The sequence below is a fragment of the Lichenostomus cassidix genome, chromosome 1 (genome assembly GCF_008360975.1).
Source record: "Lichenostomus cassidix isolate B80296 chromosome 1, HeHo_3.0, whole genome shotgun sequence".
NCBI lineage: Eukaryota > Metazoa > Chordata > Aves > Passeriformes > Meliphagidae > Lichenostomus > Lichenostomus cassidix.
The window spans coordinates 30,363,315-30,388,794 of record NC_139479.1 but is presented as its reverse complement, the minus strand read 5'-3'; the positions used below and the strand labels follow the sequence as shown (position 1 = coordinate 30,388,794).

The following is a 25,480-nucleotide window of genomic DNA, read 5'->3' as shown; positions in this document are numbered from 1 at the left end:
GTAAAGGCTTACAGTGATAATGCAGGACTTTCACTGCACAAGGGAGGGAACTGGAATTTCAAAGCCCTCTGTTTAGTAGCCACATGAGAATTGACTGGTTGTCCACAGAGAGCAACTTACCTTGGTCATCCAGATCTCATGCTTGTTCCTTAGCAAACAAAGTCATCTGGCTTCTTTTGTAGCTTAAAAAGTACGTGAGCTCTTCATTTGGGAGTAACAGGAGTTATTCGCATCTTGGTAGGTTGTACAATTTATTTTTCAGGAAACATGGTGCCTTCACATGTATCCCCCTGATCCTAAAAGTTCAGTACGAATAGCCTAAGAGCTGCAGTCTTTGTGAAAGTTAATGCTTTTCCTGTTCTAAAATTGCAGACTTTAGAAACATGGAGACCCTGAAGCGTACCTCTGGTGTAAGTTAGAATTACGGGCTGCAAGCTTATAAAATACTACTGTGTGCCTAGTTTTATTTACAGTTTTAAGAATTACAGCCAAAGTTTGCAAGCTGCTGCTGTATCAAATGATAAAGTAGTTTGCAAAAACTACAGTACAAGTTCTGTAGTTTAACATGCTGTGAGCCTCTCCCACACTAGACACACTGAAGAGGAGTTAACCTTAACGACTGTATGTTGTGAGAAGATCAGAGTGATACAGTCGCTGAAAATTAGTGTTTATCCTTTCTGCCTGCTGGCAGAGAAGAGTAAACACCTGTAGGAGTTCAAAGGAATAGATATGTCAGTACAGGGACATAAAAACTGGAGGCACTGTATGCAGAAGGAAAAGGATAGGCCATGCTAGTGGCACTGGGAACTGCGGCCCCTATGGCCAGGCTGAAGGCAGAAATAAGAATTTGAGCTGAAATAAAATAGCATGGAATATGTGAAGCACATAAGTGAATGTTGCTTTTCTTACCTCCCTCCTCTCTTCCAGTCTCTGCACAGCATCTTATGCTGCGATGTGCTATAACTGCAGTCTTTGCAAGGTGTTGATCATGTTCCCACAGGGAGTACAAGCTGGAATTTGAGCCCTTTTGAAGGACATGTGTAGTGCATCAAGGTACAGGGTATGCTTTAAAGAGATGGTGCAAATACTAGGACACAAAAAATTAGGGAAATGGATCTTGCTGGTGGATAGCAAATAACAAGACTTGTGCCAGGATTGGTGTCGCAGAGCACCACGGCCAGGCTGGCTCAGCCTTGGCAGGCACGTTGGGGATTCGTGTCAGCGGCACCGCAGGCCGGTGAGCCTCCAGCAGAGGGCTCTGCCAGCTCCATCCCACGCGGTCTGTGTATGGACATGCATATGGATCTCTGACGCTGCAGCCTGCAAAAGTGCTGCAGGGTATCCGGGAGGGAAGGTGTTAATGAAAAGGCTTGCGTGCTTACATCGTGCACAGCTTAAAGTGTCTGATAAACTACCTACCGTAAAGCAGAGCTAATAACAGGCTCCCATGTAGAGAGAAGGGAAAATAGATACTACCTGTTATTTCTGGTTAAGATTCAGCTACAAGAGATGTTTACAGAGATGTTTAATTGACAAGCTATCAGTTTCAATGAAAAAGAAAATAGTATTTTTTTAAACTTTTCAATATATGTGCAAGTTTGGGTGTTTTTGAAATGGTATTTCTCCCAACTGTCACACAGTTAGTCTGCTATCCCAAACCTTTTCTGTATAAGCATACATCCTCTAAAGATTTGCTCTCAAGCCTAAAACCTGAACCAGCAGAGTGCACAAATACAGTGTGTGTCCACATCCTTTCTCCAGTGGAGCTTTGTAATGCTCCATATAGATCTTTATGAAGCACAGATAAAAGATGTTGCCTTTTTGTTTAGGGAACAGACAAACTGACTTCAGATGATTCCAAAATTCAGATTCAAAGGTACCTTTTAGGTCTCCAGTCCAACCTCCTGCTCAACACAGGGTCAGCACTGAGGTCAGACAGGGTTGCTCAGTGCTTTGTCTGGTTGGATCTTAAAAGCCTCTGACAGGGACAGCTCAGCCACTCTCAACAGCCAGCGCTGCTTTGTACTGCTGTTAGACATGTGTATTGACAGATAAAATGTAAGGCAGATAAAATCTTTCTAAGTAGTGTTACAGCTTTCTTGCAGCATGAATGTGCTGCTTGAGAAACTGCAGGCACAGATGAAAACTCTGAATATTCTCATGAAGTAAGATGAAAAATAAATGGCAAGAGATAGATTACAGTTTGGACTATTAGCAGTGTTATCTTTTAAGTTATTTTTTTAGCCTCAGCTGAAAAAAAACCCATTTCAAGCTAGTGCATTCTCCTGGCTTCATTGTCTTCCCCCATTCTTGCTGTTTCTGGGGGAGAAATCCAGAATTAGAAGCAAAGTATGCAATCAGGGCTACAAATCTAATCATTACTCAGAGGTCTCAATATCCATTTCTCTTATAAAACCTGGCTCTTGCATCCACATCATTGGCATAGTTGTGAGTTTATCCATCTGTTTTGTCATAGCTCTGGACAGTGTTAACTCCTGCATTATAGGCTGAGATCCCACCTGGAATGAGGGTGAAAGAAACATACAAATAGAGGTGCTACTTCATCCTTAAATAAGCAAACAAACATCACAACTGAGATGCACTGCTTTAGTTTATAGATCTGTTTTCACCAGTACTGCTGGCCATAGTAATTCCCAGCTATTTTTGTCAGAGGATTCATTTTGTGTTTTAGTCTAGTGAAGAAATCATAATTTCCTTCTTTACATCCATACTTGGTGATTATTGATCCCTTGCTATGTTTTGCTGACATTAACATCTTCAGTTTTATGACTGTTTTCCTTGTGGGCATATTCCTTCACGTCCACCCACACCAATAACCTCAGACGTGTTTGTATTGTAGTTGGAGTAAAGGGACCCAACCATAATGGCTGCTTCAGTGTAATCAGTGCCCAGGAATGTTTCTTCCAGAGAAGATCATGTGTTTTCAAAATTACTGTGTTGCTCCTTCAGAATTGCCAGGATAGGCAACCAGGATAGGTTGCTTTCTGTAGGTGGGTATAGAACCACAAAACAAATGGAATGGAGAGAGGAAGGGAGAGAGCCCACCCTTACTCCTTGCAGCTGAAAAATGTCATGGTAGTTACCAAGTTTCAAAAAAAACCTGCTGGAAGGCTAACCAAGTCTTATTCCTCTATTCCTTTTACTGCATATTAAGGAATATTATTCTATATGAACATAGGGACTAGGATGTGTTTTGTTTTCTGCAGTGCTTACATCATTATTGCGCTTGACTTTATATGTGTGAAGTGTTTCAAAGCTGACAAAACTCAGCCTCTGAGGTGCCATTCCTTTGTCCAAGATGGGGATTTTTTCTGGATTTTTCATCCTGTATGAAATCTCTGTGTCTTGTGCTAAGTGTTCTTCTGTGTCCCATGGCTCGCCAGTATTATTGTACTTTTTGTCAGCCTGGAAGTGAGACAGCAACATCAGCACACCAGAAACCCCACTATTTATCCAGAGCTCTTTGTTGCTTACAGGCTGCTTGTGTTTATTTTGGTCCTTAATCTCAGGATTTACCTCTTTTGTGACTCTGGAGAGGATGCAAGCACTTCTCATGGTGCAGGTGAAGCCAGCAGATGTGTGAAGGGCAGACATTGGGGCACTGAAGAGGAATGGGTGCCCTACTTCCTTGTCTGTCAGAGTCTTAAAAAAAATCAGCATAGCTGCTGTTGTGAAGGTGACAGTATGCAGAAAGCAGGATTTCTGCTGCTTCACAACAAGGTGACTGCTTGTTTCTTCCTTGTTTTCACAACAAAGTGACTGCTCCCCACCTCCCCAGCTGAATCAAGGGTGGGAAAAATTATTTCTTACAGGGATCTCCCCTAGATTTCTGCCCCAATCCTTCTTCTTCTCCCTTTATCTATGAGGTAGTAAAGCAAAAGTCTGAGGGGATTGGAGCTGTTAAAAGCGGATCCCATGCAAATGCTTAGGGATTTTACAGATAAGGATACAGCTTGGCAAACAAGTGAGACACAAATGTAGGCATGAATAATGAAGCAAGATCCCCCACTAGCCAGCCCCCTGTGGTGCATAAAGTGTAATTAACCTGATGGTATGTAGCTGCAGCCTACAGTGTGCTCAGTTTAAAAAGGTGCTTTTCGGAACAAGACTTATTATCTAAATGTGAAATAGGAACAATTAATCTCTTCAATCCCAAGGGAGTGCTGGGAAGCAATCATCAGCTTCACAGTGTAAAAGCAGTCTGCTCATGCACTGATACTCACTGGAGTCCTTCCCTGGTGCTGGGAGCTGACAGCCTGGTCAGCATTGGCTTTAGTCTGGCCAAAGACTTGGCTGAAAAGGTTTAGGGGGTTGCCTTTCAGCAGGGCCCCTGCCACTCTTCTGACTCTGCTTCAAAAGAAGGATTAGATTTGTATTTTTAAGAAGGTTGACCATATCTGCACTAAGCCAAATGCATTCCCATGGTCACCCAGGCCATCCTTAAACACAGTCCCAGCACATGACTCTTGAAAGGCAATACCAGCAATCAATCACAATTACAGCAAGACCCTCATCATTGCCAGCTTTTGCCATTTGGCATGGTATTTCTCCATGTTCTTTTTCTGATGCCTTCTCTGAGCCAGGAACTCCTACAATATGACATGCATTACCTTGTCTTTCATTTTTAAAATCCAAACCCAGTTTTTCTAACAGTCATTATGGCTGAGCTGACATTTCGAATCTTTCTGAATCTGTTTAGAGACAAACCAAGATAGTATTGATTAATTTTACTTTTAATTTAGGACTATAGTGGGGAAATGTTCAGAAGTTCAGGTTCTGAGGGAAACTCTCTTAAGGGAGAGAGAAAAGCAGATGATTTGGATGTTGAATGCACGCAGAAGACTTCCATCTTTTCTATTATGGTCTTAAAAGTTATCTCAAAGGCAACTCTATTCCCAACATAAACTTATCTGCCCAAGTAGGATCTTTGCTGATTGTGAAAAAATCTGCTTGCTTGGGAATGAGTGGCAATTGGAGACCAGGATCCATAATAGGCATGAGCTTTTGTGTTGGTGTAAGGGGAGATGAACGACTGAATTAGTGCCTACCTGCACAGCTCAGACCTTTTGGTTTCACAGTTGCCTCCAAAGCTCCAGTTGTGTCAACATGCAGTATATTCCCATAATGCTCTGAACGGTGTAAGAACACGTGCTGATTTCAGCTGAAACAGCACAGAGCAGCATTAACAACCAGATGTCAGGCCAATGCAATGTGTGACTCATGATGTTAAAATGCTTTCAGATCCATGACTGAAACCCATGGCATCCTTGAGATACTAGTGCAGGTGTTTGTGCTAGCAGTTACAGTCATGGTATGTATGGCCCACTCTGGAGGGCATTGCCTCTTGGTCAGGCTAGCTCAGGTGTACCTTGTGAGGTGAACTGGTGCTTTGTGCACAATTCATCTCCCCTAATTGCCTAAAACTCAGCTGTCTAGTCTAAGCTTGTGACTTGGGCTGTCTGCATGGCCAATGGAGAAAGGCATCTCAAAAAGGGAGTTTCTCATTTCAAAATGGAAAAAAAACCCCAAATAAATATGAGAGTCTAGAGGAATCCTACACTGTTTACTGGCTCCAGCTTGCTTTTCCATAGCTACAAGAAAATCGAAGAGAAACATCCTTCAATTACACTGATTACTATTTATCTGACTTGCAGATTGTTTGACTTGCAATTTATCTGCATTTATCTGTTGTCCCAACACACCATTGCAGGAGTGAAAACATGCAAACATCAACTGAGAGGAACAATGCTAACACTTAATGGAAAACAGGCTTTGGTACTGTGAATCATTTACAAGACTATTAGACAATGATCACAGACCTGACATGTTTGGTGTAGGATGTCTCCCCACCTTCTCAACGCACTTCCTGGAGACAAATGGGCTTTCTATCTGCTGGCAGTGTTCTGGAACAGCTGGCTCAATGCACTTCCCACCCCCGCTGGTCTTACAAGAAACAGAAACACCTAACAACTTGTGTATCCTCCTAAACACAGCAGGGATTCTGCTCTACAACACAAACACAGTTATGATTTAAAAAATGAAATAGCTTTTAATTTAATTTGAAGTCCCATTGCTAACAGTTTGGAATTAGGAGGAGCCTTGTCTGAAAACAACTGCTCCCCTTCAGTTCTTGGAAGCAATAACATGCTGACAATGGGAAAATGGGAACCAGCGCTTCTGGATTTAATAAAATTTTGCAGGCAGAGATCCAGGAACAATAACATGACCAGAGCTGCAACTGCTGAGAATTTGGATATACAGAGACTGTGCCAGGTCCCTGTTGTTATCCCCTCTTGCACAGAGACAACAAAGGTCAATAACCCCAAATTAGCAGGCGGTGTGGATTTCAAAGCTACTGTAGCTGTGCAGCAGTAAGGAAAACAGCCACTGGATGGCAGAGCTCCCCGCGGCAGGATCTATCCTGACCCGCTTCTCCCCCACGGTAGATTTTGGGTGTGAAATGCCGTTTTGTTCTTTCAGCAGCTCTTTTACATTTTAAGCTGGCGAATGAATCCCGTGTCATTGCACTGAGAGATTCAATTCTGTAAGTTTTTCGTGTACTGTTGATATGTCCCATAGAGAACCACCTGCAAAAAGTCACAGCAGCCCGTACCTGGGGCTCTTCTTGTTCACAATTATGCCTGAGTGTGAAGAAGGTTGAAACAGAGAAAAGTGCATCTGTCAGGAAGAAAAATAGAACACATGTGGCTCAAAACAAGTGACATAAAAAAAATTCAAAATACCACCAGAGGTGATTCACAAACTGGTAATCTCCAAATGGTCTGTGCTACTATTCCCTTATGGCTGGGGGAGAAACATAAAGGATATACTGGTTTGCTGCTTCTGCTTCCCAGTAATGGAGGCACTCCCACTGTGAACAACTTTATTCCCTGCCCGTATTCTCTATACAAGCCTCCTTTGCCACACCTGGACAGTTTTGTCTCAATTCCCTGGGACTTTCTTTATACTAACCTAGCTCTTCAGCCTCTATGTAGCCTCTATGTAACCTAACAGCCCTGCTATTAAATATTTTGTGCATGTGGTAAGTGTAGGACACCCACCTATGGTACATACAGCAAGAGCCAGAAGGATCCATTCAGTATCAATATCCATGACTGATTATCAAGCAGCCTTTCATTGATCACAAGAGTCACAGGGCAGGGACAATTTGGTTTACCCAGAAGCCAGGTTGCAGGGTACTGGACCAGAAGCTACTCTTAACTCTTCTCTCCTGTGGCTGGCAGGAAGAATTGTTTCTGACAATTAAATGGGTTAGGGCAAACATCTGAGGGATAATCTGGTCCTCTATATAGCCTTCATGGCTCAGGCCTGCCATGTCTTGTTAGAGTTTGTCGTCATTTCTAGGGGAAAGGTACAAAACATATGCTGCCAGGATTTTTGTTAGTATGAATCTATAATCCTAATTTCTATAACCATGCACACACCCAAATCCCTTTGAAAACTTCATCAGTTTCTTGATCTGAATCAGCTAAGGAGTGGCTGAATAGGCCTGGAATTCATAAAATAAAGCCTGATTTAAAGGACAGAAATGAGTAAAATTTCTTCTTGCCTGCCTTGGAACAAGAAACCTTTCCAGTTCTTGGAAACTGAGTGTGGAACACTGAGTGAGAGCTGCAGCAGTAGAGACTCAGGTCAGCCACATCCTCACTGTATGGGTTTTTTCATGCTCTTGAACATTTCTCCTAATTGCTAATTAGCTTCATAAGGGGTGGGTAAGAAATGCATGATCCTAGTTATGCTTTCAGGGGAGAAACTAGGCTGATACAAGCTTCCCAAAGCAGTTAAGCCCATTTAAGCTGTGGGAGGTTACCCAGCCCAAGTCAGCAAGGCACGATGCCCTGCATGATGGGAGAAGGTCCCTTGTCCCGAGGCTGCAAGATGGCCTCATGGGGAAATGCAGGGACTTGTAGATGGTTGAGACATGCGAGGAATTGGCAAAAGATGGATGAGAGGTGCAGCACAGAAGGGGGAGGCTGCACCTGAGCTGTAGCATAGACAACATGTCACTGGAAATCGAAGAGCTTTTAGAGAAGCATTTCCACTAGAAGCTGGAGAAGGCTGACAAATAAAGTGGAGTGTCCACTGAGTGGAGTATCCATGAGTTTGAACTCATGTGATCTGCAAGGTGGACCAGACTGGCATTCAGTTTACCTCTGAAAAAGCAGTAGAGAAATAAACACCATGGTCACAATACATGAGAAAGACAAAACAGACAGAATACAGTGGCAAGGATTTGGCATATGCAGTATTAAGCAATGAAGCAAAGGCAAACATACAAGTGTTTTTGTACAGTTGTTGGAGACTTCAAAATCAAGCCAGGAGAACCTAAATGCCTGGACCAAATGACAGTCCTGAGACAGCAGGTGTCTCAGAGGCTTGGTGAAGGCTAGAAAACCAATGAGATACAGCACTGCCAGCCTCACAGGAACAACTGAGTAGGATGTAGAGGTGGAGGTGTGATGCTGTATGTGAAGGATAAAAATATTACAGGAAAAAAGAAGCACTCTAAAAACCTGTGGGTGGAAATCCCAGTTGCTGCTGATAAAAATGCTGTAGTAGGACTGTACTATCCTTTATGTGTTGTGGTAGCAAACACAGGTGGGGAGGCCGGGGGGGTGAGGCAGCAAAAGGACGCACAGCAAGCAGTCTGCAGTTCTCCAGAGGTTTATTGTAAGGCGCAGTAGGGAAGGTCCGGGGAAGGAGAGGCAGGGCGGAGAAGCAGGGGTGGGCACGGGGTCTGGAGCTCCAGAGGCTGCAAGCTGTCAGCGGCAGTTGGTGTCGGGCAGCAAGATGGCTCCAGGGACAAAATGGCCATTGAGCACTCAGTGGCATAGGGTTTTAAGGGGGAGGAGAGAGGGCGTGGTTGGCATGCAGACCAACTGGGAAAGCCATAGGAAAGAGGGACAGGGGTAACAACCAATCATTACATAGAAGGGGAGGATACATAATTCAAACCAACCAATGGTGTACAACTTAGGAGGGGAACAAAGAGGAACAGTCTAGAAACCATCCATATATGGAGAAGGGGCAGGGGAGGAGCCTGGGCAAATGATCTTCTTAGCTGGTGCATACATTGCCGCAGGGGCTCATGGGCTGATCTCCCTGTCACCATGAGTGAGACAGCACAGGCTGTCCCTGCCCCCACGGCCAGCCCTCTGGCTGGCAACTTGGAGGTAAAACCTCCACATTTATGAATCTCGTGAGAATGGTCAGTGAAGCCAGAGGAACAGTAAATGTGGGATGGGGGCATGAGTAGTAGTCTGCACACCGGTTGGATCAGTGCCTTGTTGGAATGAGGTGCAGAAGCAGAATTTTTGGTTGCAGTAAGTTCCTGCTTCTAGGGCGAGCTGGTTGAGGAACCCATAGAAACAAACGCTAGAGAGTGGCACCAGGGCTCTGTTCAAAGGATGCTGGTGAGGAACTGCTCTGAGGTTACAACCCTACGATGTGATATCTTTTAACACTGAAACTGGAAAACACAGGCCATGTACATCAAATATGGGAGTATTCAGTTTCAAGGAAGGCAATTAAATAAACGGAGGCAAGCATTAGAAACAGTTCCCCACAGCTGCAGCACCAGCTTTATAGGAGTCCTTGGGACCACAGGCTGAGGCCCTGTCCTGGGAAAAGGTTGCTGGCTAGGAAATCCCAGCCCAGTTCTGTAACGAGTAACAAAGCCAAACAAACACAGTTAATCAGCACGTTGATGAGTTGGCATTTCCTTTTGTTTTCTGCATGTCTCAGTGAGAGACATGGACACGTGGCTCAAGCAGATCCAGCTGCAGCATTCGGAATCAGCCATCAAAACAATCTGTTCTCCCACGTGGCTTAGGGCTCTGACCCAGCAGGGACTTGTTTTTGACAGCGTTTTCCTCCTGCTTCAGTTACTGCTGAAAGAGGTTGTTTAATTGGTCCCTCTGCCTGGTTTCCATGAAAGCCAGTCATTGCAGCTCCAGACTACGGGCAGAACCCTGCCTGAGCCATGGAGGGATCAACCCATACCACCTGCAGCTTAACAAGCTGATTAGAGAGAAAGCCTCCACCTCACACTTGCTCTTTATTGTAGCAAGCACATTTAAATAGATTTCCAAGTACTGACATCAGTTGTAAAACCAAATCATGGTTTTTCTTCCCTGACTGTAATTTGTTTTCCATTTGCTGACTGACTGCTGATTCTGATTCAGCAGTGTTAGCCTGGAAAGGTCCTTAAACAACACCTATTGCATTTCCCCTCTCTGCAACACAATTTCCCCTTCTCTTGAAAGAGAGAAGGTTTAGATTAGACATTAGGAAGAAATTCTTTAATATAAGTGTGGTGAGGCACTGGAATATGTTGTCTAGAGAAGTTGTGGATGCCCTATCCTTGGAAGTGTTCAAAGCCAGGTTGGATGGAGCCCTGAGCGACCTCGTCTAGTGGAAGGTGCCCCCACCCATGGCAGAAGAGGTGGAACTTGGTGACCTTTAAGGTCCTTTCCAACTCAAACCATTCTGTGATTATGTATGATGTACAGCTACTTTTATATGGTGACCTTGGATGTTGTTTAAAACACCCAGGGAATGTTGCATTGCTTCATTATCCTGAAAGTTTTTTGAAGTATCCAACACAAATCTGCTGCCAAACTCACTACTGCTTGCCTTACCATCAAGGGGAAGGGAAGGATGTAGGTTATTGCCCTTAATTTCTTTTGCGTATTAGAAAATCATAACTGTGTGTTTTTTCTCTTTTTTGGGGGAAAAAAATAATCTAATTCCTTGTTTCTACAGGCTGTACTTTCCGTCAGGGTTGTGACTGTCCTGAGTGCATTTTTGTTGGTGCAACAGGCTCAAGTGCTGTTGCCAAGCCTCACTGACTCTCACAGCTCAACAGCTGAGAGTTATCTCAGGTGCTTCACAAACAGTGCTATGACAAATATAATCCCCCAAATGGGATTTTCTTTCTTTTTGATTTCTCCTCTCCTCCTCCATTGGCATCAACTTTGCTTCCCACTAGAATTTCCAGCCCTTTCTGTGTGACGGTCACCTGCCTGCTACACCCTTGCTTAATCTCCTCCAGTGTTTTGCACCTGTGTTTAATTGATTTCAGTGCTTTGGTTCCTAACTGGTTCTCATCGTTTATAACCATCAGTGGAAGTGCCCATGTTCCCTCTCCATGTAGCCCATGGTTTGATAGCTCATATCCTCCATTCATTTTCTGACCACAAATTTCAGAGAAACTGGTGTAGGACAGACTTGTGTAGCTCCACTTGAAAATCTCACCAGTTCAGCCAGAAGCTGCTGATAACCAGTGCTTTTTCTACTTATTTTAAGGCCCTCTGCATACAAGGGCACTTCATATTTCTGCTGAAAGCCTTATCATCTTCATGATATGGCACAACCACGGCTTCTCTCTTGGCCACTAACCCAGTTAGATAAAGATTTTAGTTGGTCTGAGGTAGCTTTCCCCTGGCAAGCCAGGCTGCCAGAACCCTCCTGACTGTTCCTTGTTGCTTTGTTGTCCCTCAGGATCTCTTGAAGGAACCATTCAATCCTTTAACATCTTCCTCAGTGTTGCAGGCAGATGTCTTGGTCTTTGATTCCCTGGACCTTTCTTTCCCTTCTGATTCAGCTCTCCTCTTTCCTTACCAGTGCTTCTGCTTTCTCTGATATGTTACTTGGTATTAGATCATTTGCTTTGCAAGATGTCTGTTAGGTTTGCTTTTTTTCAACAGGCTGTAGGTCAAAACGGTGAGCAAGAGTGTGACTGCAGCTCCCCTGTCCACATCAGGCAGAAAAGTAACTTCCAGTAACATGGACAAAGGTGACCAGAAAGACAGAGGGGAACAACAATCTGAACTCATTATTTGTCAGGAAAGCTTTAGCTCAAATCTCAAGGCAGCATGTTACTGCTAAACTTCCCTTAATTATTTACTCCTTCCTACCAATTTATCAAGTTTCAGCTCATTTTCTGCAGAGATTTTCGGTATTCACTGCAAATTGCTGACACCCTAAAACAAAATCTGGAACAAAATATGGAATTTCCATAACTGGGAATTTTAAAAAGACTAAAAAATATAAATAATCCCTGTGGCAATGCCGCACAACCCAGCAGGCAGCAGCTTCATAGGTAACACTTGCACAAATTGGACTCCTGAGGAGCTCAGAGATCTGCAGGGTTGGTAGCACCAGTAGTGGTGACAAGGAGCTTGCTGACACCTATTGAGGATGACATGAAGGCAACCAAAAAAGCTCCACTCTTGTTCACCCTTAGAACTCAACCCCAGATTTGTACACATAGGCAGCAATGAGATTCCCTGCCCCATTTGAAGTTTATAATGATCTACCAAAAATTCATTCATAGGCTTTACATAAGAGGTTTATGTAACATAGAGGTTTACATAACATAATGCACCAAAGGCCTCATCCTATGAATTTTACATAAGCTATGCCAAGTAGACAACCATGTGATACATTTCATAAGTTTGCATTACAAAGTAATGATTTTAGTAAAACTATGTTAATATAGTGGAGAATTCACTAAAGACTAAATAGTATATAGTTCAATACCTGTGGTTTCTCAACACGAAACTGTTTATGGTAGTCTTAAAAAAAATATATGAGGGACATTTGAGACATCCTAGAGTTCCCTCTGGTCTCCGGAGGTAATAAAATTAGTTTGCTTGTAACATATGTTAATCATGCAGAGTCTTTGCCATGATGGTAAGCAGATGAGTGACTGGCAAGACAAGGGCACAGCATTAAAATTGCTGTGTTTGCAAAAGCTGTCTCCAAACCAGCTCTCATGCTGCCTGCGTTGACCCTTCCCGGCAGCCCAACACTGCCCCTTGCTGCCCGGCAGAGACTGCCAGGCACACCATTTCTGCATCAGCAATGGTGACAGCTGGAAGAAAAGTGCCCTGACACCTCCAAAATGGTAATTTGAAAGGCTAAATGTGAACATCCCTATTCCCATGTTCACAAGTTTGGGTCAGTGGCTGGGCTCAGGCTCAGCTCTTCTGACCTATCCAGTCTGCAGTACCATTTTCCTCTCTTTGTTCTCAAACTGAGTTTTAAACCCATTCGAAGAGTATTGAATGAGGTTATTTACTCAAGTTGTAAATTGCTACCCACTGAGTCCCATGAAATTGAAAAAAATAAACATTGGGATTTAACACTTATTTTTATTTTCTCTCTTGTTCTCATAGTTATTCTCTAATTAATAAATTGGCACCAAGAGATCCATCCACTTTCAAACAGACCTTATAGGCCCAGAGCTCATTAATTTCTACTAGAAATGGGGATTCCTGGCAGAGGGACAGATGCCGAAATGCTTTAAATTTGGAGGAAACTCAGCATAAATGTGCCAAAGCTAAAGCAGGAAAGGTTGTGGGTTTTTTACCAAAACTATTGCTGTGATACAGCTCCTGGGGTGGGTACATACAGGGCTGACTCCTGCTCCAAGGGCTGGTCTCTGCTGAAAAGGCATCTTGCATGCCTGCTGTGGCACTTGCAGCACTTTCCATATAGAGGCACTGAAGAGGTCCCCAGTTGCACCATGGCCATGGACTCAGGAGACCAACCAATGCATGTTTAACATTGTCCCCCTCAAGGCTGGCTACAGGAACGCTCAGCTACTGCAGTGACCAAAGGCTCAGTCAGAAGTCTCTTCATTGCCCCTTAGCCAGCAGCACCAAGGGAAGGAAAACTTAGGGTTTTCATCCCCTGCATTGGCCATGGAGAGGGAAGGAGGTGAATGCAGATGGGAATAGCACAGCTGAGAGAAGAGCTGCTTGTGTGGGTATGTCTGGTGGATGCACAAACAGCCCTGGGGTTCAGCTTTGCACAGAAAGAGTCACCTTCCTCACTCAAAATTTAAACATTGCTGGTCTGTCCCCATCTGCCTTTCAAGGGCCCTGAGCTTGTGGTATCTCATCCCTGGGGGTCTTCTGGAAGGCAGTGCTGGACTTGCCCATCAGTGAGAGGGGAGCTGGGATTTGCTGGAGTGAGCAAGGTGTCATTGGCAATGCCACTAGCATCAATCCTGCCAGGAGACCTGGGGAACTGCTCTGGGTACTACAATTACTGCTGGGCCAGTCTGTGCAGAGTGGAGGCTTGGTGGCAGGGGGGGTTTATGACTTAGAACCCGTTTCTCTTAAAGTACTGCGCTCGCCTAATCACACTGTTGGCGTAGTTGTAGTCTCTGCTGCATGGGTCTGCCTCGTAGACCTGGAGGTTGCCCATTTTTGCATGGTAGGTGCAGAGTCCCCCTGGAAAGAGTTAAGAACGAGTTGTTACGGACTTGTAAGTAAGAAATAGAGATATAAGAGCAAAGATTTGCAGCAAAAAGGGCCATGCATCTCACCAAATATCACAACTGCTTGACAAAGTGCCAGTTGTGCATTATTGTTGAAAAGTGACTGACTTTGTAAAATCTTTTTTGCTATAGGGAGGAGCCCATGACTCTCTCCAAATGCAGGTGGAAATGTAGCACTATTTGTAGAAAAGGGTGCAATCAGAGCAAGGGAAAGGCAGTACCAGAGCAAGGAATGGAGAGTAAGAAATAGCATAGGATGACCAAACCAGCGCACAGATAGCACAGACTACTAGAAACCTGGCTCACAAGCTTTTTGGACAAAACAGGCTGCCACAATAATCCTGTTGTGTTGTGATGCCTCATTTTCTGCTGTCCTCAGTCTTATTTATCCATATAGAAGCCATTTCTCGTTGCCAGTCTGCTGATCTGGTACTGCTTCTGTTGAATTTGAAAACTCTGGTTCTGGTTTTCATTTTGAGGCTTTGGGGATTTCTTTATTTGATTGGGTTTTTAAATTTTTTTTTTTTTAAGAGTAGCTATAAAATCTGCCAGACTGATGCTCTTTTTCCCTTAAAAGCAACACCAACAAGCACACAGCACTCCCATCAGTCTGTCCCTTCCTAGGACAAAGCCCATCCCATACCTCTCAGCTGCCGGTCCCAGGTCCAGGTAGGATGTCTTGCCCGTACTTCATTAATGGAAAGAACCAGGATATTTGAGCACTGATTTATGTGTTCTTCACTATCCCACGCCACATAAGGCTGCAGTTGCTGCCTGCTGATCTGGGAAAGACAAGCAAGAAAATGGGTTTCCCTCTGAATGCAGCCCCATCTTCATTGCACTCCCAGGCTGCAACTCATTGAACTAAACAGGACAACACTTAGGCACAACCTTTGATGCAGAGGGATTGCAATAAAGCAGCGTTTCAAACACAGAACAATCTTTTGCTAAGGGAAGGCCCTGGGATATGCACTACATTACTGTGCTGTTACTCATGCTCATCACCCTGGTGTACCTGCATCAGGCCGTATCTCTGCCGTCCCCGGTCCCAGCCGTCGTCCAGGAGCAGGCCGACACGGCTCTCCTGGGACATGATGGCACCGATGAGCGCTGGCTCCAAGCACAGGTTCCTGGCTACTCTCCTAATTGGGATCTCGTATCTCCTCAGGCGCACGAGGTCTGCCTCAGCAGTCCTCCGTATCATGGCATATCCTGCAGCATAGGAAAAGGCAGACTTACACACACCCCTGTCCAAACCCCTTGCTCCCTCCTTGAGTGTCAAAGGAATAACTCAAGTTTTTAAGAAATTGCATCTACACCGGGTAGTACAGTGAGGTTTGAAGAACAAGCATGGCCCTGTTGGGTCTGACCATGGCAGAGAGCTGCTGTTCCAGTACCCAAGAATGACATGGGGAACAGGGAGGCTTCTTAGGATGTGGAACCACACATGTGTGGTCTTCTTCTCCTGCTGCACCTCTGGAGTCAGAAAATTGAAGTTTCAAACTGGATTTGAAAAAATTGAGGGGTATGTTACTACTGGCTAGCCAAACTGCGGTAACAGCTATGTTCTATTTATACAGATCTGGGGCTTTTTTAAAGCAAATTTGGAACAGTTTGAAAATAAGCAAGTAGGTTCAGATCTATGCTTGAAAACCCGCAGTCAGGTGTCTGCCCTGGAAGAGCCTATTTCCGAGGAACATGGCAAAATCCCTGGAGTTAGCAGCAGTGTGAACATGACGTAGTCAGTTGTGTGGTGACACAGGGGACTAACACCAGGCAAGAAAGAGAGAAATGTGAAGGAGTTACCAAAAAAGAGTCATCCAGAGGTAGGATGGCTACACACCTGGGACTTTCCCCCTGTAAAGTATGTCTCTGGCAGGTCAGCACTGGCCAGCTCAGCCAACATGCAGCACTCAGGACCTGGCTCTGTGCCTCTTACCCTTGGAGCAGGCAGGCCCTGGGGTTTTGTGAGGAGGCTGATGCTAAAATCCTGGTGGATGAAGAAGCTGTTCTAACTGAAATGGGGTGGTACTGTTTCCCTTTGCTTTGAGGCTGAATATTCTGACTATGGGACCTGAAGTTTGTCCTTCCACTTCCCAGCAGGTCTGGAGGCTTCGCAGCACATGCTATTTTGGGAGAGGAAGTGTTGTTTTCTCCCTTTCGGCTAGTTGAATAGCTGCACCACATTTAATTTGCCAACAACAGAAAGTAAAGCATCTGTCAGGTACAAACAGGTTGACAAATGGAGAGCAGTGAATCATACATACCACAGTCAGAGGATCTTACGGGTGTGCAGGTGATCGTGGGGACTTGAAGAGCACTTATATCGCCATAGCAACTGGAACTCACGGCAGGAGCTGAAATATTGAATGGAGGTGTTTGAACACATAAGATCTCAGAGCAGTATTGTACAAGTGCTGCAAGTGCCAACAGTCAAGAATGAGAGAGTCGTCCAGACCTGCAATCCACATCCCCTTGTGTTGGCTCTGCTTGCATGGTTGCCACTGCTCTCCATCAGTAATGTTATCAAAGAAAGGTGGAGAACAGAAATTGGTTCTTTTCTAATTGAATATTGAAGCAAATGGCTCTAGTGATCGTTTAGATGAATATGCACCTGCCCTGTTAGGTCTGAAGGCTGGTGTGGGAGAGGAGAACCACAGCCTCTGCATTTATTGCAGAGGGCTCTTCCCATTCAATGCTCCCCAGTGTTTGGAACTGCTCAGATGATGGCTGGGGTATCTGAGCACACTGGCTGGGATTGTCTCCTCTGTCCCTCTATAACTTGGTGAGGAATTAATTCAGGAGGATGCTTGCCTCAGTCTGGGAAGATTACCCTGTTTCCCCAGTAACTGAGGAACAAATAGACTCCATCAAACAACTTGCCACTTTTGTGAGACCATTTCTGAGCAGGCAGGGAGATTGCATAAGGTTAGCTGGGAAAATCAAGAGGAGACATGTCTGTGACCTTGGTTTCAGTCCCATACTCCAGATGTACCAGTTTAAAAGGCATGTGTGTGCAGCAAGTAGCCTCATACAGCAGCCAAGGACCTTCAGCCACACAGGGTCTTACAGAGCCATGCAGGAAGGTAGCCTCAGGCCTGACTGCACACCTCCTCTCCATGGTCCTTCTGCAAACAATTCCCAGTGTGCTTTTGACAGCAACCCAAACCTGTCTCACCGACAAGGGCTGAAAGACCCAGCAAGAGCAGGGCGGGGATCATGGCGATGGCTCTCCTCAGCTGTCCCAGGAGACCTGGAAACACAGTGGTTTGCAAAACATGAAGAAATCAGTGCTGATTTTCGACAGCACGGTTGCAAAGTTGGTATGCCAAAAGCTCCCACCCTGAGGCACCCAGACAGGGATGGCAACAGCTGAGGAGGGGTTGGGCAGCAGAGGTACTTTCTCCCCTTGGGGAGATAGGGATCAGGGAGGTCCCTGCTGGCAGCCTGAACCAGCAGGTACCTTTTTAGCTCCCGTTAGTTCTCATTGCTTGCTCCCATGGCCCCTCCTGAAGCCCCATAGCATGTCTTTATGATGAGAATGTTCACTACCTTTAATTTTACAGGTATTTGAAGTCTAATGTGCTACAAAGCGCACACAACCCCTGCCTCTGTGTTCAAAAAGCACTTTTCCTTGGCTTTTGGAAAAACTTGTTTTCAAAATTCAAGCAATATGACCCTTAATTCTCTGCTAAGAGCATGCAAGGCAACTCTGAGATTTATTTGGAGAAATAATACTTCCCTGTGTGATATTGGTAGATAATCAGTTTACTAATAAATGTATCTGTTGTGTCTATTAATAAAATTCCAAAATGTCATCAGATTACACACAAAAAAATTGACTGTATTTGCCTTGCTGATGAACACCTTTAAACTGAGCAGCTTTTATGGCTTACAAATGTGGTGGTTTTTTTCCCCTGAGAAGATTTTAAACACAAAAGACACCACAAGTCTTGTAGGCAATTAACACTAATCCTGTTAACACCTGAAAATACATTAGCAGTTTTAATAACATTTCTCTAGCCTGTATTTCTACTGCAAACCAAGACTGCATGGATGCAGAAAGACAAACAATCCACTGGTATCATTGGAAAGACCCCCTTGTCCTGACTGAGCTTATTCAGGCCAGCAAATGCCCACAGCCAAGTCAGGGTACATTCAGTAGCTCCATTTGAGCTCTAACACTGACACTGAGTACTCATGAGCCCAGATCAATACAGCTTGACCCAACACCAATTCATTCAATGGCATATCCAACTGGGTCCCTATTGAAAGCTACAGGATGTAGCTCTTTCCACATGCAGGAGATTTTTTCACTCCCATCACAAAAAGGACATCTCACAGGCCTTAAGTAGAAACAGCATGGCAATCACAACATTGGCAACATGCTAAATCAAAACAAAATCAAGGCTTCTTGTTCTAAATAAATATTCTATGAGTGAATTCAGACTCACCTGTCTTCAGCTGTCCTTCCTCTGAGGCAGGTCACTTGATGACTTTTATATATATATGTAGGAAAAGGTATCCACCCTATGGGCTTTGGAATGTTAATTTCTACCTAGTGTGATGACTGTTTTAAACTACAATAAGTAATATATATTAAGAGCTTAGAACTGTAATGATTTCTTTCATCCAAAGATTTGCACAAGTGGTGGTTAGTCAGACTCAGGACAACTTTGTGAAAGGAAATAAATACTGGTTTTCCTCCATCAATAAGCCCATTGGGATGCACAATAAATGACTTGCAGAAACTATTGAAGTGAATCAGTGGCAGAGGCCAGGCAAAAATCAGATCCCTGTGTAGTCCTCTCCTTGCTTTGCATCTGGACATATTTCTGGGAGCATTTTTTTGGTCTTGCTTCCTCAGGGATTTCAGATAGGTAAGATTTTAATTAAGTATCATACCTGCATACGAATTTTAACAAGGACAATTAAGGAAAATCATTCAACCACTTCATTGCTTACAGCAAACCTACTGCAGGATGGGCATGTAACTACTTTGAGAGCAGAGGCATGGTCTGAGTTTCAGATTTGGGGAATGCAGGATGTTGCAGCAGAAATTAGGAGGAAGGAAACTAGTCTCTCAGCAGCTGAAGTGAGTGGGGACATATAGAGGGGCTCTGAAAGCCTTGCACTTTGCAGCCAAGAGACTTTTGACATATCTAAAACATCTCAGTCACTTGGAGAGGAAAGACAGTCTGAGAGACCAGTGCCCTTCAATCCTGTTTCATTTACATTTTTCTCTTCCCAAGACTGCCCAGCATGCATGGAGGCTAGGAAGGCAAGATTTTCTTCTGGTAGCTTTCTCTTCATTATTTAATGCATCACAAATCTATCTATTCCAGTTGCTCTTTTGGGCTGGAGATGTGGCAGGTAGGAAATACTGTTTTGGCCAGATACTAATTACCATGTTCAAAACCAGGCATTGTTACAGGAAGTTTGGGATAAGAATTAAGGTGAGTCCTAAATATTGAACCCATAATGAAATCTTCCCAAAGATTACAACAAGGCTAGGCAATTATTCTTCACATGCAAACCTGACATCTCGTTGTGGTATCTCAGAGTAGACTATAAGTTAATCCTTTTACTGGGGTTTAACATTTTAAATAGCAGAAGGTAAAGTTTGACGTCATGTAAGCTGTGCATCTCTGTGGTGTTGTCATGCTTTAACACATAGAAAATGGAAACACCACATGCACAGGGTGCTTTATGACTTCTAAAGGAAATAGTGACTGATGAAATGCTGGAGGGGAGGAAAACCAGAAGAAATTATCTGGGAAAAGCTCACAGTGCACAGCTTGATGGCAACAAACCCAACAGACATATTCATTTATTCTCTACAGAACAAGACAATTGTATTAGAAAGAGATGTATTCTCTCAAATAGATTACAACAATTTAGTATTAACACCCAGTTATGTTTTATAAAACCAGCATCATTTTAGTGACAAAAAACTAATGTTCCTCTGTCACTGAGCCTGTGTTCATGCTGATGACTTGGGGCTTTTTCTTGAGAAGTAGCCTCTGGCCTTAGGTAAGATTTAATGCCTAATGTGTTGTCCACTTGCTGATGATCCTACAGATAAGGTTTTGAATTTACATACCTTTTGTATTTGCTATGTATTTTCTCTTTCATTTATTACCCATGTAATCACATTTTTCTACATTTCACAGGAGTCACATGAATTCTTAATTCCTCCTCTGCATTGCATTGCTCATTATGTACTCCTTGAGTAGTAGATGTTATGTTTGAAATACAAGTATTTTTATCTGTGCTGCTATAAGCTCTTAGGTCCCTGGGACAGATTCTTTGTATTCACACAATTTCCACTGTAAGTCCAAATAAGAGGATATTTTTAGCAGAGCTATGAAGTGGACTTTTTCTTGCTAAAAACCTCTTTATCCACACAAAATTTGGTGACTGCCTTTTAGAGTAAAAGCCAAAAGTAGCCAGCCTCTGTGAAAACATGGATATGCTCATATACCTTGAATGGAACAAGGCTCTTAGCCAGTGCATGTGTCCAAGACACCACCTTGTAACGAGAGATGCAGGATCTCAGAAAACACCATCTTCTGCTCAAAGGTCTTTGTGGGGCTGTAAACCCAGAGCACTGAATTTAGATGAGCCACTTAATGAGAGTGGGTTGCATCTGTCACTAGTACAGCACGATTTTTCATTTTTATGATAGATTTAATTTGGAAAATTGCATCAGGACTACAGTGCCAATACCTATTCTACTTGTGCTGGGTTTGGTCAGCACAGCATGTGACTGGGAGGGAGGGGATGGAAAGTCAAGGAAAGAGGAGGAACTCACTTATCAAATGGTAACTGCATCTTCTTAAACTTAAGAAGCAGGAAAGCTTCCTGGTATTCATGGGCATCCTGACATTAAGCTGCATTCAGTGATGATGGATATGGTTTCTCTGTGATCTGTCAATAACACTGTTACATTCAGGTAAAGGGAGAGCAGAGTGGACAAAAAATGTCACCTGACACAACAGCATTTTCCACTTGTCTTACATAAAGGGACCACACCTGAGATCTAAAGCACACCAAGGTTCAGTAACAACAGTTCTTTCCTACTTACAGATTTTCACTTTACATTTTTCCCCCTCATGCCAAGTGGAGTTTTTTCATTCCACTTAATGGAGAAGTGATCAAAATGAGGCATCACGTTGAATAGCATTAGATGCTGCACATGTTATTCTCCTTCAGGTTGCAGGTTAGAGCATCACATGTCACTGGGTGGTGAGAATACCATCTAAAATTACTTGGAACGATACCCACATTAATTATTGTCTCCATTGGGAGTTCAACTCATTTCATAACATCGACAGGCAGATGAATTTCTCAGGTTGTTCCTTTTGTCTTGGATGTAATTATAGGTAACATCAGGTATTCTCACACTTTGTAACTGCTTTATAGGGAAGCTGCCCATCACTTGCTGACGTATGTTGGATACCTACCACTAACTGACCAGTTAAAGATGCATCTGTAGCATCATCTCAGACAAATCCTCTAGGGATGTCCTTCCCAGCTTTTAAAGGGACACACCCAGTTTAATAATTAAATTTCCATATTTTTTCTTTGTTACATCTAGTATACCTGGAAGTAATCACAGAATCATTTAGGTTGGAAAACACCTCTAAGATCATCAACTCCAACCATTAACCCAGCACTGCCAATTCCACCACTAAGCCACATCCCTAAGCACCACATCTACACGTCTTCAAACTTGTAAGACATGATGCTCTCAGTTTTCACTGTATTCAGAAGTGAACAAGTGCTGAGAGTCCAGTAAGGCAAGTTACCTTGCCTTACTGAAGAATGCAGATGAACATTGAAATAACATCACAATCTGCATCTCTCTGGCCTTCACATAAAATAACTAAGGCCAGAAGTGTTTATGAGGGATGAAAAAAACTATTTTCCTTCTGTTCTCTAAAATGAAATCTTTAATTTTACTGTAGGATAAGTGTTCTAGCAAAAGGGTCACTGGACTGGATCCTATGAGAGCTCATCTCATATTGTAGCTTAAAGACAGATCTATCCCCTAAAGTGAGTAATTTGAACTTTGAGCCAGGATAGGGTCCTGCACATGGATCAGGGCAATCACAGGCACAACTACATGCAGGGGGATGAATGGATTGAGAGCAGCTCTGAGAAGGACTTGGGGGTTTTGGTTGACAAAAAGCTCAACATGACCTAGCAATGTCCACTTGCAGAGCAGAAAGGCAATTGTGTCTGGGCTGCATCAAAATCAGCTTGGCCAGAAGGCTGAGGGAGGGGATTCTGCCCCTCCACTAGAGTCTCATGAGATCCCACATGGAGTAACACATTCAGCTCTGGGCTCCCAAAATATGAAGGATATGCAACTGCTGGAGCAAGTCCAAAGAAGGGCCACCAAGGTGATTAGAGGGCTGGAGCACCTCTCCTACACAGACAAGGCTGTTCAGCCTTGCAAAGGGAATACTCTGAGACCTTGCAGCACATTCCACCACCTAGAGGGGGCAAAGAAGAGTTGTGGAGGCACTTTGTACAAGGACATGTAGTGATAAGACAAGGGAGAATGGCTTCAATCTGACAGAGGGTAGGTTTGGATTTGATACAAGGAAGAAAGTTTTCACCATGAAACACTGAAACAACTTACACAGAGAAGCTGGAGGTGTTGAAGGCCACATTGGATAGGATTTTGAGCAACCTGGTTTAGTGGAAGGTGTTCCTGCCTGGGGTTGGAACTAGATGATGTTTAAGGTCCCTTCCAATCCAAACCATTCTGTGATTCGATGACAACTATTAAGAATATTTCTGTGTGCCTGGAATTAATGATACAGAGCCTTGAGGACTGTTAACATTCAAGAAACCAAACAGGAAACTATTTCAGGGCAATTTTTTCTAGGGCAATGCAATAACAAAAGGAATAATTAGCAAGGAGGAAGTAGATCAGGAAAGCAATTAATGTTGTTCTGTGTACTGATTTTCATATGATGTCATCTTGGGAAAAGCCAGTTGTCACTGGAGATTGCATGGTTTGTGAAGGTTTAATTTTTAAACCTCTTTTATAAGAGTCACATGTTGAAGCCCTACCACCAGGTGGGTGATGCTTGAACAGGCTGTGTTCCAAAAGGCAAACTATATTAACACAGATTCAACATTGAGCTGACACAGCTACGTGGCAACGGGATCAGTGTTGGCTTATTTTAGGCAGCTCAAGCCATGACTGTAACAACTAATCAAAACCCAAAAAGTAGCCTTAGATTATGCACCTTATAGGATCTCTGAAATTAAGTTTTCTTAACTACTTCCTTTCCATCAACAAACACCCAATATCTCTCAGTGTACATGCACTTAATTCACCAGATTTGAACAAGATATTTTTGGGCAATGCTCTGGGGTCTTATGTACTGCTTTAGCCAGTTTGATGTGTTGCTTTAAATTGATGAAGAAAGTATGAGTGTAAGTTCCCTTCTGTAGTATATGATACACAACAGTGCTCTGCAGGAGGACAGGGAACAATGAGCATCTGGCAGACTTCAATGTCTTGGATCACCACAATCATATTGGACAGGCTGAATGCTCTGAAGTATGACCCAAGAACAAACTATCAGAGTAGAGATTTTTTTGTCAAATATGGTGGAACCTGTCTCTATTTATCCTTTAAAGGTGGCTCAGGGGTAACATACCCCTCAGAACAGTTTTCAAGTAGCCTACTGTAACACCACAGATCCCAACCTTCTGATTCCTAGAGAGGCTTTCCTTCAGCTCCACAGTGTAACTCTCACTCTCAGACTGTCATATACAGCTGCTCTAAAGAGACAGACAGATAAATGCACTACTGACAAAATTTTCCTTTCAAAAAGTGGATTACACAGCTGTTGTATATGCAATGACTAAAAAAGCCAGGTTATTTCTGCATCAGCTTGTGCTTGTTTGTGTGTGTACGTGGGAGACAAAGTGACAGCATCCGTCACAACGGATTGAGAACACCAGCTTTACTCTTACCTGGAAGACAAAGGGCTTGTCTTAGAAACTGTACTGGTCAAACCCCAAACTTTCTATAGAAATTTCTGTAGAAAAGGCTTAATTTTAGAATTTCTAGCTGGGGGATAGAACAAAAGCAGACTACTTAGAACAGAGGACTTGAGAGCATCAATTCATCTTTCGAGTTGGCCTCCCTTCATGACCCCTGTGATGCTTGCAGGTAAATGCAGCCTACTAATGGGGTCTGAGAGCAGCTACTCTGTTGTTATCCTCTCCAGAATTTCTCACCCTGCCTCTTTCTGGGACTACTTCACACTTCCTAGATCCCAAAGTTCAACTCAGCATTTCACTTCTGGGTAGATTTATTGAAGAGAACCACAGCAAAACCCAGGATCAATCAGTGATGAAAGAATGTACAGTCGAGTCCACATAATTCAGCATCAAGAGTTGAACAACCCAGATGCTGTTATTACCTTCATGCTTTTATTATTTCATAGAAGCATCAGGCACAGACTTAAGCACTAATCATTATTAAAGTTCTATGCTGAGTTCAAGCATAAGCCCCATCACTTCCAAAACTATACATGAACACTTCTCATCTCTTTGTTGTCTTAACACTCTTTCATGGCTGACACATGCCAGACCAGATATCATTTTGCGATTAGTCTAGGCTCAGGAACTTTAGTCAGTCATGTCCTCACATATCTGATCCATCTGGTGTAAGCAATTAATCCCATGCAACCTGTGTTCTTTCTAGATATTGTGAATCATCATCATAATAATCTCATCTATCAACCATATGGCCAACTAGATTGCTGTTGACAAAGTTAATCTTTCTGCTTTTCAAGTCTGTACAGCTGACATTTGTTTGAGCTGGTGCTCTATGTATCATGACACTTCTTGCTTGCTGTCCCAGGTCTTATGGTCATGGACAATTCATTAATTTAACCTGCATGGCAAAATCATTAAACTCAACCACAGAAGAGCAATTTATTCCTCACTAATCAAACAACACAAATTTCCCGTTTCTTAAAGAACTTCTAGGTTTCAGCAAAAATAAAATTTTCAGGTTTGAATTGTTCGTCTCAAAGTAATATGCAGGAGGGAGATGTAACCCAGAGATTATTCAGCAACAGTTTTAACGTTCATTCAAAACAGAACACGCAG

The 25,480-nt window shown here is 43.4% G+C and overlaps 2 protein-coding genes across 3 annotated transcripts; both read right to left on the bottom strand.

Moving 5' to 3' along the window:
* Positions 1-2,332: 2,332 nt before the first annotated feature.
* LOC146444449 (lysozyme g-like) lies at positions 2,333-7,134 on the bottom strand. The gene is given in 9 exon segments (XM_085049403.1): positions 2,333-2,519; positions 3,293-3,342; positions 3,344-3,424; positions 4,417-4,581; positions 4,583-4,610; positions 5,070-5,150; positions 5,841-6,027; positions 6,635-6,699; positions 7,083-7,134. Coding segments are annotated over 9 exon segments (837 nt in total). The 3' UTR covers positions 2,333-2,391.
* Positions 7,135-13,179: 6,045 nt separating this feature from the next.
* On the bottom strand, positions 13,180-24,494 carry LOC146444448 (lysozyme g-like). 2 transcript variants are annotated; one of them, XM_085055032.1, is made up of 6 exons: positions 18,787-24,494; positions 17,511-17,585; positions 16,600-16,689; positions 15,348-15,544; positions 14,976-15,114; positions 13,180-14,285 (listed from the first exon to the last, which is right to left on the bottom strand). In XM_085055032.1, exons 2-6 carry the CDS (start codon positions 17,551-17,553, stop codon positions 14,155-14,157), a joined length of 600 nt encoding a protein of 199 aa, XP_084911158.1. In that variant the 5' UTR covers positions 17,554-17,585; positions 18,787-24,494; the 3' UTR covers positions 13,180-14,154. The 2 variants fall into 2 exon arrangements, with proteins under 2 accessions (XP_084911158.1, XP_084911152.1); XM_085055026.1 differs by lacking the exon at positions 18,787-24,494 and having other exon boundaries at positions 17,511-18,758.
* Between the last annotated feature and the right edge of the window lie 986 nt (positions 24,495-25,480).